Source organism: Desmodus rotundus, chromosome 10 (assembly GCF_022682495.2).
Source record: "Desmodus rotundus isolate HL8 chromosome 10, HLdesRot8A.1, whole genome shotgun sequence".
Classification (NCBI taxonomy): Eukaryota; Metazoa; Chordata; class Mammalia; order Chiroptera; family Phyllostomidae; genus Desmodus; species Desmodus rotundus.
Window position 1 is genome coordinate 74,451,207 of NC_071396.1, and position 14,686 is coordinate 74,465,892.

A 14,686-nucleotide genomic window follows, 5' to 3' on the forward strand; every position below is an offset into this window, starting at 1 on the left:
GCCTTTTATTTCTTCTTCTTGTCTGATTGCTGTGGCTAGGACGTCCAGTACTATGTTGAATAAGAGAGATAAAAATCAACATTCCTGTCTTGTTCCCGATCTTAAGGGAAATGCTTGTAGTTTTGCAAGTTGAGTATGATGCTGGCAGTGTGCTTGTCATATATGGCCTTTATTACGTTTAGGTATGTTCCCTCTATTCTCACTTTGCTGAGAGTTTTTATCATAAATAGGTGCTAGATTTTATCAAAAGTTTTTTTCTGCATGTATTGATATGATGTGGTTTTTATCCTTCATTTTTTGTTTGTGGTGTATTACATTTATTGATTTGTGAATGTTGTACCATCCTGGCATTTCCAGAATAAATCCCACTTGATCATGTTGTATGATCTTTCTGATGCACTGCTGTATTTGGTTTGCTTATATTTTGTTAAGGATTTTAGTGTCTACATTCATTAGAGTATTGGCCTATATTTTTCTTGTAGTGTCTTTATCTGGTTTTGGATTTAGGATAATGCTAGCCTAGTAAAATGAGTTTGGGGCCTTATTTCCTCTTGAATTTTGTGAAATTGTTTGAGAAGGAAAGGTGTTAGTTCTTGGAATGTTTGGTACAATTCACCTGTGAATCCATCTGGTCCAGGGCTTTTGTTTGTTGGCAATTTTGTGCTTACTGCTTCAGTTTCATTATCTATTCAGATTATCTGATTCTTCCTGATTTAGTTTTGGAAAACTGTGTATTTCCAGGAATTTATGTATTTCGTCCAGGTTGTCCAATTTGTTGGCATGTAATTGTTAAAGTATTTTCTTACCATCCTTTGTATTTCCTTGTTGTCAGTTGTTACTTCTCTTTCATTTCTGATCTTATTTATTTGGATCCTTTCTCTTTTTTCCTTGATGAGTCTGGTTAAAGGTTTGCCCATCTTGTTTATCTTTTCAAAGAACAAGCTCTTGAATTCATTGATCTTTTGTATCACTTTTTTAGACTCTATTTCATTTATTTCTGCTCTGATCTTTGTTATTTCCTTCCTTCTACTTGCTGTGGGCTTTGTTTGTTGTTCCTTTTCAAGTTCCTTTAAGTGTGAAGTTAAGATTGTTTGAGTTTTTTCTTGTTTTTTGGTTTGTTTTTTTTTTTTTTGAGATAGGCCTGTAATGCTATGAATTTCCCTCTTAGGATTGCTTTCCCAGTGTCCCCCAGATTTTGGAATGTTGTATCCTCATTTTCATTTGTTTCAAGGTATCTTTTGATTTCTTCCTTGATCTTATTGTTGACCCATTCATTGTTTAATAACATGTTATTTAGCTGCCATATCGTTGTGTGTTTTCCAGTGTTTTTCTTTTGACTGATTTCTGGTTTCATAGCATTGTGGTCAGAGAAGATGCTTTGATATGTTTTCAGTCTTCTTAAATTTGCTGAGACTTGTTTTGTGTCCTAACATGTGGTCTATCCTAGAAAACATTCTACGTGCACCTGGTAAGTATGTATATTCTGCTGCTTTGGGGTGAAATGCTCTGAAAATATTGATTAAATACATTTGATCTAGTGTCATTTAAGGCCACTGTCTCTTAGTTGATTTTCTGCCTGGAATACCTACCCGTTGAAGTCAGTGGACTGTTAATATCTCCAACTATGACTATATTTCGGCTGGTCTCTCCCTTTTTGTCCATCAAGATTTGCTTCACATCTTCAGGTGCTCCTATGTTGGGTGCATACATGTTTACTAGGGTTATATCCTTTTGTTAGATTGTTCCCTTTATAAATATGTAGTGTCTTTGTCTCTTACTATAGTCTTGGCTTTAAAGTCTATTTTGTTGGATATTAAGTACTGCTATCCCAGCTTCCCCCCCACCCCATTTGCGCGAAATATCTTTTTCCATCCCTTTACTTTTTTTCTCTGAGTATCTTTCAGTCTGAGATGGGTCTCTTGGAGGTAACATATATATGGGCCTTATTTTTTATCCATTCAACTACCCTATGCCTCTGGTCAGATCATTTAAGCCATTTACATTTAAGGTGATTATTGATAGACATGTATGTAGTGCCATTTTATTGTTAGACTGTTTTCCTCTGTTTTTTTTCCCTTCTTCTCCCCCTGCCCCCTCCTCCTCCTCTTCTTCTTCTTAAAGCAAGCCCTTTAATATTTGTTGCAGTACTTAAATGTTATCATTTTCTTCTCCCCAAATTTAATAGCCAACAAGTGTTGATTTACCTACATTTCTAGTCTGTATGACACTGAATAGTGGAAATCTTGAAGTGGTATGTGGTATTACAGAAAATCGAAGACTTTTCAGTCAAACAGACTTAGATTTGAATCCTGACACTGTCATTTACTAGAAGTGTGACCTGTAACCAAGTTTTTAGGTCTTTTAATTTTTTTGTCTTCTATTTTTAATCCTACTCCTGTCATTTCTTTAATTCTATGTCAAATGAATGGAAAAAGTAATTTTATAAACTTAATACTTTGTGCCTCTAAATTAAGAGTGTATAAAATCAGAAAGCTCAAAGAAATTCTGCCAAAAATCAAGCTATTTTTTACCCTGCTCTCACACCATCCAGGAACAGATGGGTAAAGTTTAATTGGCTTCTTATTTGATGACATTTAAGTGGTAAAATTACCAAAAGAACTATTATTTGTAAAAGATAAGCAATTTTGCCAACAAAAAATAGTTGAATTAAAACTGTTATATAATGTTTTAAAACTTAGCAGGTCAGAAAGGTCACTTAAGAATAAAAGTATTCTTGGTATTTTAAGGGTGGGAAGTGAAGAAGGGGTAGGAAAAGGGAAAGAGAAGAAGAGAACAATAAGTTCCACAGACTTTAATTTTTCTTTCTTTTTTTCTATACTATAGCCACAAAAACAGGAGCTATTAGGATTAGGAAAAGCTATTAAAATGTTTGTAAGTATGTTAAATCTAAGTGTTTGACAGCAAAACCATAGATAACAATAGAGCTTTAAAAATATAGAAATGATAATAATTACTTAAATACAGAAATTCTTTAAATATAAAGTTCTTTTGAGTTAAATCAATGAAGTAATTCACTTTGCCAGCCTTTTTATTTAAAAAATTGTCGTTATTTTTTTAGAGAGAGGGGAAAAGAAGGGAGAGAGGGAGAGAAACATCAGTGTGTGGTTACCTCTCATGCACCCCCTACTGGGGACCTGGCCTGCAACCAAGGCATGTACCCTGACTAGGAATCAAACCAGTGACCTTTTGGTTCACAGGCCGGCACACAATACACTAAGCCACATCAGCCAGGGCTACCTGTTTTATTTTTTCATAACCAGAAACAGTTATATTAAGGAGGTATAACAATTATCATAAAATGCCATTGATATGGATGTCCCAATTCCACTAGACTATGAGCTCTAAAAGGTATAAAGAACATTTGTTGGTCTGATCACTGTTGTTTTCCTAGATCTGAAATAAAATAGTGCTCACAATATAGTAGATGTTCAATATTTGTTGACTAGGTTAGCTCCCTCCCAATTAATTACCAGTTCTTCAATTAAAAAAAAAAAGTCCTCTTTACCTTTTAAAGTCATTTATTGTGTGGTTATTCTAGTTTCACTCTGAAAAAGAATTTAAATCAATACAAAAGATACTTGTATTTCTCCAATCCCCTTTTAAATTTTCTTTGGATTTATAAACATATTTGTTTGTTTTCAGCCTTCTTAAACTTTACTAAGAACATAACTTTAATAAAAACACAAAGCTTTTCAATGCAACCATTATTACCTCACTCTACTTATCTGTCTTGCAAGTTTCTCATGCAGCATGAAGGCAAAGACCATGTCACATTTACTTATGAGAAGGAAGAAGTTACTTACTTCCTAGAGTGGGAATATTAACAAATGCCCTCAATGTCAAGCTGCTCCTGTAGCTTCTCCAGATAGTAGGTTACTCAATGTCATTCTGTATAGTAGTATAATTTCTTGACTTCCACAAGAATTTATTTCCCCTTTTCCCTTCTCAATTTTACAGCTCAGTATAAGTACACATATTACTCAAAGATAATGTAACATTTCTTTTACAATATTTGATAACCAGAATATTTGGCTAATTTTGGCAAACCTACATGATCTATTTCTTCAAAATTAACAAGACTTTTCTTTTCTGAAAAGTCTCAACTAGACAGGCAGTCCTTAAGACAAATACCTAATTTTTAACTGTTCCTAAAATCACACAGCTGAGTTTATTTCCATTATTACTGTTCCTTGCTATTGCTATAGGAGGAAATGAAGGACTGGTAAACACTATCCTCTTTTGCTAGTGAAAAGGGAAGAAGTTCCTGAGACTTCAATAGGGGAAAAGTAATTCTTGGCCTCCCAAATCCACAAAGATGATGGGAACTTTGGTGCCATTATAACTTTGATTGAGCTATGTTAAAAAAGGTTTTCTGTAAATCTTATAATTTTAATTTTTTTTGAAATAGTAAAATGTTGTAAATTAGCTGAAAATTAACTTCTTGCACACTACATATTTTTATTTGTGAACTGCAAACTTTAAGCCTGAGGGAAATCAAGTGTACCACAATTTCCTATGTCCCCTTATACAAATTAATATTCCACTAATATTTATGAATAGAATCTTTTATTTTAGATTTTAGTAAAAATGAGAGAATAACATGTATTTTCACAAGGAATACATTTTAATTAACCCTTATTTACTGACTCTTCCACAATGAGATACGTCTGAAACAAAGAGCAACATGGAGGCACAGGTAAATGCAGATAGCCTCCTCACACAACCATAGAAAAATTACAGCTAAATTACAAAGCAAGTATCACTCATAATCATCAGAAAAATCAAGCTATATGGAATTCTGACAACTAAGGAATTAAATAAACCACATTCATCCAGATGGGTAGGGGGGATGGAGGGACAGAGACATGGAACTGGTTGGTTCCAAACCCACGCTGGTGGATATAATACGGAGGGATGTCTAGGGAGCAAGGAATCCCAGCCCCACACCAGACCACCCTACTCAGGGTTCCAGTGACAGGAGATAAGCCCCCATAACTTCTGGCTGTAAAAACCAGTGGGGTTGAGAGTTGGTGGAATTAACTGTGGGATTCTCAATCCTGTCCTCTTAATGGACCTTGCACCATGTACAGACTTACTCAGACTCACTTCCTCCAGGCTCCAGCATTAGGACAGCACCTTGAAGGGCACCCATGGCATACACGGAGGAACTAAAGTATCTGGCATCACACGAGAGCTGGGGGTACAGCTTCCTCCCAGGCAGAACTGTAGACAGCAGCCATTGTATCTTTTCTGAGCTCTCCCCACACAGAGCCATATCTGAATCTCCATCAACCTGGCTCACACAGTAAGCACTCCCCTGACAAGTACCTAGTAGTCCACCCCATCCAACTTACAGGTCCACCCAAGCTAGTAAAATGGTTTTTCCTTATGAAGGGCTGGGCTAGACACAGGCCTCAGACTTTCCTAAATATGCTCAAAGCAGCAACAGCTAGGCCCAGCTCCTGTACTTCTGCAGATGGCTTAAGCTTACCCCAAGGGACCACCGACAGAAGAAAGGTGGAGGCTGACCTTGGACTGCACCATCTGGGGAACCCCAGAGCCTGTGCACCCAGAGGACAGTTATAGAACACATCGGACTATCCCCCAATCACCTCCAAAAGCCACAGAGTGAGGTGGTTGTTGGCCAGGGAACACAGCCAGTCTTATCAGCTATCTGGACTGGGTAAATCCTTCACATTGACCTGCTTACAGCAATCAAGACTCATCTACAAGAGGAGGGAGTACTCAACTCACACAGAGGACATACCTTGATTACCCAACTTGGGTGATAGGGGAGGTGGTACCACTGGACTCTATAGGACACCTACTACATTAAGCCATACTACCGAGACATCAAGTCAAAGTAGCTCTACCTAATACATAGAAACAAACACAGGGAGGCTGCCAAAATGAGGAGACAAAGAAATATGGCCCAAATGAAAGAACAGAACAAAATTTCAGAAAAAGAACTAACCAAAATGGGGATAAGCAATCTATCAGATGCAGAGTTCAAAACACTGGTTATAAGGATGACCAAGGAACTCCATGGGTACTTCAACAGGATAAAGAAGACCCAGGCAGAAATGTATGATATACTAATTGAAATAAAGAACAATTTACAGGGAATCAACAGTGGAGTGGATGAAGTGAAGAATCAAATAAATGATTTGGAACTTAAGGAACAAAAAGATATCCAGCCAAACAGCAGGGAAAAAAAGAATACAAAAAATTGAGGATAGTGTAAGGAGCCTCTGGGACAATTTCCAAAATGTTCCAACATTCACATCATAGGGGTGCCAGTGGTGAATGATTAGGCAAATAAGTCCAGGAAGCTCAGAGAGTCCAAAAGAAGATGGATGTAAAGAGGACCACACCAAGACACACATTTAAAATGCCAAAGGTTAAAGATGAAGAGAGAATCTTAAAAGCAGCAAGAGAAAAAGCAGATGGTTACCTATAAAGGAGTTCCCTTAAGACTGTCAGCTGATTTCTCAAAAGAAACTATGCAGGCTAGTAGGGACTGGCAAAAAGTATTCAACTGACAAAAACAAGGACCTACAACCTAGATTACTCTATCCAGCAAAGCTATCATTTACAATCTACGGGCAGATAAAGTGCTTCCCAGATAAGGTAAAGCTAAAGGAGTTCATCATCACCAAGCCATTATTATATAAAATGTTGAAGGGACTTATTTAAGAAAAAGAGGTGGATCAAAACTATGAATATTAAAAGGGCAATAAATGCATATCTATCAACAACTGAGTCTAAAAAACATACTAAGCAAACAAGTAGAACAGAAATGGAATCATAGTTATGGAGAACATTGGGATGGTGACCAGAGCGGGGTCAGGGGGTAAGTGGGTAAAAAACTGAAGGGATTATGAAGTAAAAATTGGTAGTTACAGAAGAGGCAGGGGTATGTTAAGAGCAAGTATAGGAAATGGAGTTGCCAAAGAAATTATATGCATGACCCACAGACATGAACAAAGGAGGGGGATCCCTGGAGGGAGTAGGGGTTGTTGGATAGAGGGGGGCAAAGGGGGAAACATTGGGACAACTGTAATAGCATGATTGATTAAAAAAAGGAAAATAAACCAACAGAAAACAAATAAAACAAAGAGCAATTCAACTAAGATCAAATATCAAATTATAACTGATGAACCTAATTCAATTACATGTATATAAAATTTCATCTATCTTGAGAGATATAAGAGAAGTAGCAGTACAATTTTCCTAATATTATCAAATATTCTGTAAGTTAGGACAATACCCACGTACTTTAGATTTTCATCAGACACACACATATATTAGCAAGAGAGTTTCAACAGACTACCACAACTACTTTCAAGTATTCTCTTAATATGCAAGAAAAAATAACTTACTGTCTCGAAGTGTTTCCCAAGCCCACTGATCATTTTTGAAGAAGAGATGTCGTTTGATTTCTTCTACACCATTTCGCCCTAATCTCACCTCTCTGAATAGAGAAGGAAGGAGAAAAGTTATTAATCATTTAAAATAATATTATAATCTGTCCACATTTATTTGTGGGCACAATATTAAACCGGTACGGAAAAAACATAGGTCTATATTCATTGTCAGCATAATTTTCAGCTTAAAAAAATAAGTTAAAGGCTGAGAATATTTAAGAAGTTTTAAAGAAAATATATATAAGAAAACATAGATTTGTTGATACTCCATGACTTTCTATTGACAATAATAATCCAGATGAATCACTCACCCTGGTTCATAAGCATAATGAATAAAATAGTAAATTTTCTCAGTAGGTTTTTAAAATAGTGGTAGTTATACATTTTTTGCATTAACAACTTTACTTCACACCAGAAGCTAATAAAAAGTCAGAAAAGGCATTTTAAATTAAAATTTTCCATTTTATAATCTATTAAATATTTCTGACCAATCAAAAAACAATGATAACGAATTCTTGAGATTACTACAAAACTGAAATTTTTTATTGGGACAAATTACTGGTTCCTGGCCTCTTCAGTGAACACATAATATTTAAAAATATGCCTTTAGTTGATTTTGAGAGAGGAACTCAGCAACTTTTGTTCTCTAGTAGAGTGCTTATCAACAACAAGAAAACCCAAATTCCAAATTTTTTTCAAGAGTTAAAAGATAAATTGCTTTAGATAGGTGATACTTTTCAAAGAACTATTTACTACTCAACTGACTTATGACCCAGTGGTTCCACTTCTGGGAATATATCTGAAGAAATCTGAAACACTAATTTGAAAGAATATATGCACCTCTATGTCACTGCAGTGTTATTTATAATAGCCATAATTTGGACACAGCCCAAGAGTCTATCAGTACATGAGTGGATAAAAAAGCTGTGGTGCATTTACCACATTTAATTGACTACTACTTGGCTATAAAAAAGAAAGAAATCTTACTCTTTATGACAGCATGGAGAGTATTATGCTAAGTGAAATAAGACAGAAAAAGACAAGTACCATATGATTTCACTCATATGTAGAGTCTAGTGAACAAAATAAACTAACAAACAAATAGAAAAGGCTTGTAAATAGAGAACAGACTAAGATCTGACAGAGGGAAGGGGGGGTTATGGGGCTGGGTAAAAAGTTGAGGGATTAAGCAAGAAAAAAAAAACATACATAGACACAGACAACAGTATGGTGATTACCAGAGGAATAAAGGGGTAGGGGAATTAGAAGAGGGTATAGAGGGGATAAATGGTGATGGAAAAAGACTTGGGATGAAGAATGCACAATACAATATACTTATGATGTATTATAGAATTGTATACCTGAAACCTATATAATTTCATTAACCAATATCACCCCAATAAATCCAATGAAAAAGAAAAAAAACATTTTCACTGACTCTTCCAGACTGGATGGGGGCACCTATCCATGATTCTATGGCACACACTACTTAATTTGAAGTATGTATCTCCCTGTACAATAAGTGTCTCCTTTGCTTGTCTTTTCCCCCAAAGGACTATGAGGTAGTGGAGAACAGCAGGTGTGTATCGCATTCATTTCTATATCCCTAGCACCTAACATGGCACAGCACCTATATCTGCATAACACTTACGTTAACATGTAAAAATTTGAAAAACTATAAATTTCAGGTTCTAAGGGACATACTGAAGAAGGATAATTTAAATAATTAGTGTAAATCTGAAATGGAAACAAATTTAAAAATACTAGGCCTCCCTAGTATTTAAACTAACTATATGCAATCATAATGTTAAGTGAAATCTTAGTTCTAAGTCATCTGGCTGTTTAAATTTAAAAATTAAACTACAGGGGTATACATAATATGCTACTTTAGTTTCTAAAACACATGCACACATATACATTTATACAATGATTATCTCTAGAAGGAAGCAGGTAAGAAAAATCTTTTTTTATATCTTTGTACTATTTACTTAATTTCAACATATACCATATATAATTAAATCTTTTTTCCACCTCTATTGAGTATATTGATAAAATTTTAAGATATTTAAAGTGCACAACATGATGATCTGATACACGTACACATTGTGATAGGATTTCCCCAGTGAGTTAATTAACACATCCATCACCTCACATACTTACCCTTTTTTGTTTGTGTGAGAACTTAAAGTTCTACTCTTTCAGCAAATTTCAATTATACAATACAGTGTTATCTTAAATGGCTTCAACTGGAAGATGCATCATCACTGTTCTACCACTAAGAAAAAATTTTTCCCAGTGAACTTAATACATGCCATTGCTTGTGAAATAGTCTAATTTCAGAGATATAACATGTTAGAAAAAATCTCAAGACTCAATAATATATATCATCATTTTTATACTAAACCAAGTTAAAAATTTAACAACGAAATAAAAAGAATCATCTGGTCTGTCAGAAAAGATATATTGTATCTCAGTTTCTTAGGTAAAGCTAGTAAATTGAGATCCAAAAAAGGCATGCAGAATTTCATAAGATTGTATTAGGATTCACTGTCATGAATGAGTTCGAGAATGGCAACATTTTTATTCCAATACTATAAATACAGGCACTCAGGTATAGATGTCAAAAACTGAGCAGCAAAATGAGAATTTCCTTAAGACAAATATAAGCAAATTCAATGTTAAGGTTATTTACCTGTCAGTAAGGAAGGCACAAATAAGATTTTTTGCTTCTTTTGATATGTCATTATCATCAGGGAAGGTAAGTGAATTTTTATGGTTCATAATCTTACTGTAAGTTCCAACCAGAGAATCTGCATAAAAAGGTGTATCACCTGAAAAAATGACAAAAAAAACCCCCAAAGCACAATAAGATACATTAAAAAAAAATCAGTTTCGAAGGAAGAGTCAGTGTTACCTGTTTAAAGATTACTAAGTATATATATATATAAACTAAAAATACACAATATGTAAAAAGAAATACATATTAAAAAGTCGCTTTAATCTTCTAAATAGCTCTTAAAAACACACAAAGCAGGTTTGGATCAATTTGTATATCGTTTCCTATACACAAAATCAACACTTTCTAATGTCATATTTTAATAAAAGAAACTAAGTTGTAAGTTTGGGGATAAACAATTATTTTAGAGGTACACAAAATTCCCTTTACTCACCTACAAGCATTTCATATAAAAATACGCCAACTGACCACCAGTCACATTCTCGTCCATAATAACCATCACCACCTTGAGATTTTAATACTTCAGGGGAAATATAATCAGGCGTCCCAACTGCTGTATCACATCGTACCATACCTTCCTAAAAAGAAATACAGGTCAAAGTCTCAATTATTTAAAATGACATATAATCTGCAGAACTCTAAATCTTTGAGCTATAAAACTATATCAAAATGTAATGCAAAGTTAACAAAAATGAACAAATAGCTTAATCATATATATGTATGATATACAGAGTATATTCAAATATGTGTATACAAGAGGGATTTTCATCTTGTAATAATACTAGACACACTGCCGACATTTATTATACCCAGTTGTGCCAATATAATGATCTCATCTTAACAGCAGACAGCAAGTATATAAACTAATGCAGTAAGACTAAGGGGCTCATAGGATGAATCATTTGATATTAATATACAAATGCTGATTTCATTATTTTTACTAAAATAGCCATTCAAGTCAACAATGCTTGAAACTGAAGAACACACGTAAGAATCAACTGTACAAATATATTGGGGGAAGCATGGGAAAAGGGCATGATGGTGGTAAGCACACTGAATATCTAATATATATTTTAATCATCAAAAAAACTATACATAACTATTACTTATTTTAGCTGGTATTAATGCACTAGAATTATAATTAAATGTTCACAAAAAAGTTCTCAAGTAGTGTTTCCTTCTAACCAGTAATTTCCTTTTAAAATAATAAATATAACTTCCTGAATATTGTTCTGTGATAATTTTCAATGCATATAAACTGTTTCAACTGAAAATAAAGCAGCATACTTGCTACTTCAGCTTTATACATTATTCATAATATAAATGGTGAGAATGGGTTTCTTTTAAGATTGATTCCCTAAACAGTAAGATACTTACTAGAAGGTTAACTAAAAATATACACATTACTGAAATCTAGTATTTATGAAACTCTAACTTTACTACTGACACTAGTCTTTAGGGACTATTTCCATTTCTAGTTCCCAGTAGTATATTACATTTATTATAAAGGATTTAGTAAATCTGGCAATCTACACTTACCCTAAATAGAGAGGAAAAAATAAATCACACGTTACTAATACAACATTGAAACGGTAACATCTGTTTCAACGAATGAGACGAGTCACATCAATTCTGGACAAGTCCAGCTATGGTTAGTAAATTTTTATAACATTTTCTAAAAAGCGTATGTCTTGAATAAGCAAAAAACTCAATTAAAATCTAATTATTTAACCTTATTCATCTTCATACAAGTACCAAAATCAGCTAACTTCAAGTGTCCAGCTTTATCCAGCAGCATGTTATCAGGCTTCACATCTCTGAGGGGGAAAAAGAGAGCATTTCTGAAACAGATCAGACACTGATAAAATTATATGAAGCACTTATTTTAGGCTAGTTATCCTCACTCAATGTAGATAAGGAACATTTGACCTGTATGTACTCTCTATCCACATGCAGACATTTAACTTCATCAGGGAAAATTCTTTATATGTTAATGCCTCAGAAGAAGACATATAATATTCCTCTTTCTTTTAAGTAGAGTTTGTTTCTTCTGGGTAGGTAAAGAGGGTTCAAATCATTTGAGAGAGAATAATCATAAAAAATCTAACACTTAGAAATAAAAAGAAATTGAAACACACTTCTCAACATAAATGCATAAATATTTCCAGGGCAGGGTCTAAGTCACTTTCATTTTTGTACCCTTGGAACTCAGCATAGTAACTGCACAGTGGATTCAAGTAGTATTTGCAGAACAAATAAAATTATTATTCTAACAATATGATATATTCACTAATTAAAAGCAAATTAATTTGTATACTAAAAAATGAAAACTAACACTCTGGCACATACCTCAGAAAACCAGCTTACAATTTTTGCTTTATAGAACACAAAATAAAAGCTAGATAATCAAATTTTAAGGGACAGTAAAAAGTACACTTACATTAACGTTAAGCTGAAATGTTAAAACTACAAATTTCAAAGTTTTAAGTTCTGAAATACCACCCATGTCATATAAAGGATAAGAGGTGAACTGAGAGTAGGAAATGCTAATTGAATAACATTTAAGTATTTTCAGCTTCTCTCATCAACCAATGAGAAAATTTAAAGCATATTTATCTTTACCTATGAATAAAACCCATGGAATGGATTGCGTCCAATGCAAGAACTACTTCTGCAGTATAGAATCGTGCCCATTTTTCAGGCACATCATAGTTGCTCATTAAGTTTACAAGATCTCCACCAGGCATGTATTCCATCACCATGTAGAGATAACGATCATCTTGGAATGCATAAAAAAGCTATACAAATATAAAAAATAATTCATTAAGATCAGGTAAAATTGTTTCATTTAAAAATTGGCAAAAATAGTAGTGAAAGGTTTAGTTAAAAGTCAAATTGCATAAACAGAATAGTAACAAACACAAACATAAACACCACAAAGTCCCTTGCATATGCAAAGGAACTGTTAACAGTTTCTAAGGATTTAGATGAAGACTTTTTCTCTCTATATTTTTATCTTAATTTAAATTTTATACTGAGAATTAAAAATTATAATAGTTTCATACAAGTCTCCTAAGCAAAGAAATATTTTGGTTCTATTTTAACTTATGCTTTAGTGGGGTTTACTGTTTTAATTTCTTATCAACACCACTATTCTCAAGAAGTCTGATAAACTGGGCTACATTCTCAGTTGTCTCTTAACTGTGTGACTGGGCAATTTACTTAACCTCTGTGAGCCTCTGTCACTATAATCTCTCATAGAAGAATGTAAGGGACTATATCTTGTTTGACTTTTATACTTGCTGCTCAGTCATCAAATGGATGTCTGGCAATCAGCAAATGCTTAATAAATGTCTAATAAATAAAGCATAAATTAATCTATAAATTGGGGTGTACCTAATATGGATTAACTGCCTTTCAGAGTTGTTTTAAAAAATTAGTGAATATAGAAAGCACTTAGTAAAACAGATGCTCAATAAATGATAGCAGTCAATAGGAGGAGCACTAACGACTAACCAAGAAACAGGAAGAGGGCAGCAGGAAGAGTAAAGTCCATCGATGTGAATGAAATTGGCAAGAACACCAGGCATAAATGTATTTATTATGTAACCAGAGTTGAAGTGGAAAAAAAAAAAAAGCAATTTTACAAAAAAACATTTTAAGTAAACATGAGATTAGAATACAACTAAAATTAATAAAATAAACCTTAGAGAAAATATACCTAATTTACCTAGACACTTATGTTTTAAAAATCTTTCTTTTTATGTTTCTTTTTCCAATTGTTTAATGACTTTAGTTACAGGTTTAATTATTTTAATTAAAAATATATTTTGGGGAAAGCTAAGAAACGAAATGATTTGTCACGGCTATCCCAGATATACAATTGGGCACTATAATTAAAGAAACATTGTTCATATTGGTGGCAGTTTATTTATAGACAATGTATCAAGAAAAATAAAGCTTTGAGTACATAAATTTAACCCCCCAAATTAACAATTATATCATTCTTAACTCTCTACACAACACTGGGCTTTTTCTCTATCAGTGATTCCAAACCAGAGATTATAATTGTCTCACCCTGCTCCCCAACCCATGGAGGCAATCAGTACTATCTGAACACATTTTTGGTTATTAGAACTGATATGTGGGAGTGGGGCGGGGGAGGCTACTACTGGCATTACCTGGGTAGAAACCAGGATGCTGATAAAAATCCTAGAATGCACACAATAGCCCACAAAAACAAAGGATCATCTTGCCCAAAATGTCACATAAAACTGAGCCCAGGAAACCATGATATAAATAGCTAATAAAAAGAGAGCAGACATTCGAGTATAAAAGTCTCATTATGTAAATCTTAAACATTTTCCATTTCCTTTTTATCCCAAGTACTAGTATGCTAAGTTAGGATATGCTTCATTACATAATATCAATCAATCAACCAATCAATGAATCCAAAAATACATGTTAGGAATTTAGAAATGGTCTAGCCCAACAGTTTTTC

The 14,686-nt window shown here is 33.8% G+C and overlaps 1 protein-coding gene across 2 annotated transcripts in view; it reads right to left on the minus strand.

Moving 5' to 3' along the window:
* ROCK1 (Rho associated coiled-coil containing protein kinase 1) overlaps nt 1-14,686 on the minus strand; it is a 151,698-nt gene that overhangs the window by 80,906 nt on the left and 56,106 nt on the right. For both annotated transcript variants that reach the window (XM_024580571.4, XM_024580572.4), the window contains exons 5-9: nt 12,808-12,983; nt 11,918-12,002; nt 10,619-10,763; nt 10,141-10,279; nt 7,404-7,495 (exon numbers count right to left, since the gene is read on the minus strand). In XM_024580571.4, the coding sequence (XP_024436339.2) occupies nt 7,404-7,495; nt 10,141-10,279; nt 10,619-10,763; nt 11,918-12,002; nt 12,808-12,983 (637 nt within the window). The remainder of the gene's footprint in view (nt 1-7,403; nt 7,496-10,140; nt 10,280-10,618; nt 10,764-11,917; nt 12,003-12,807; nt 12,984-14,686) is intronic.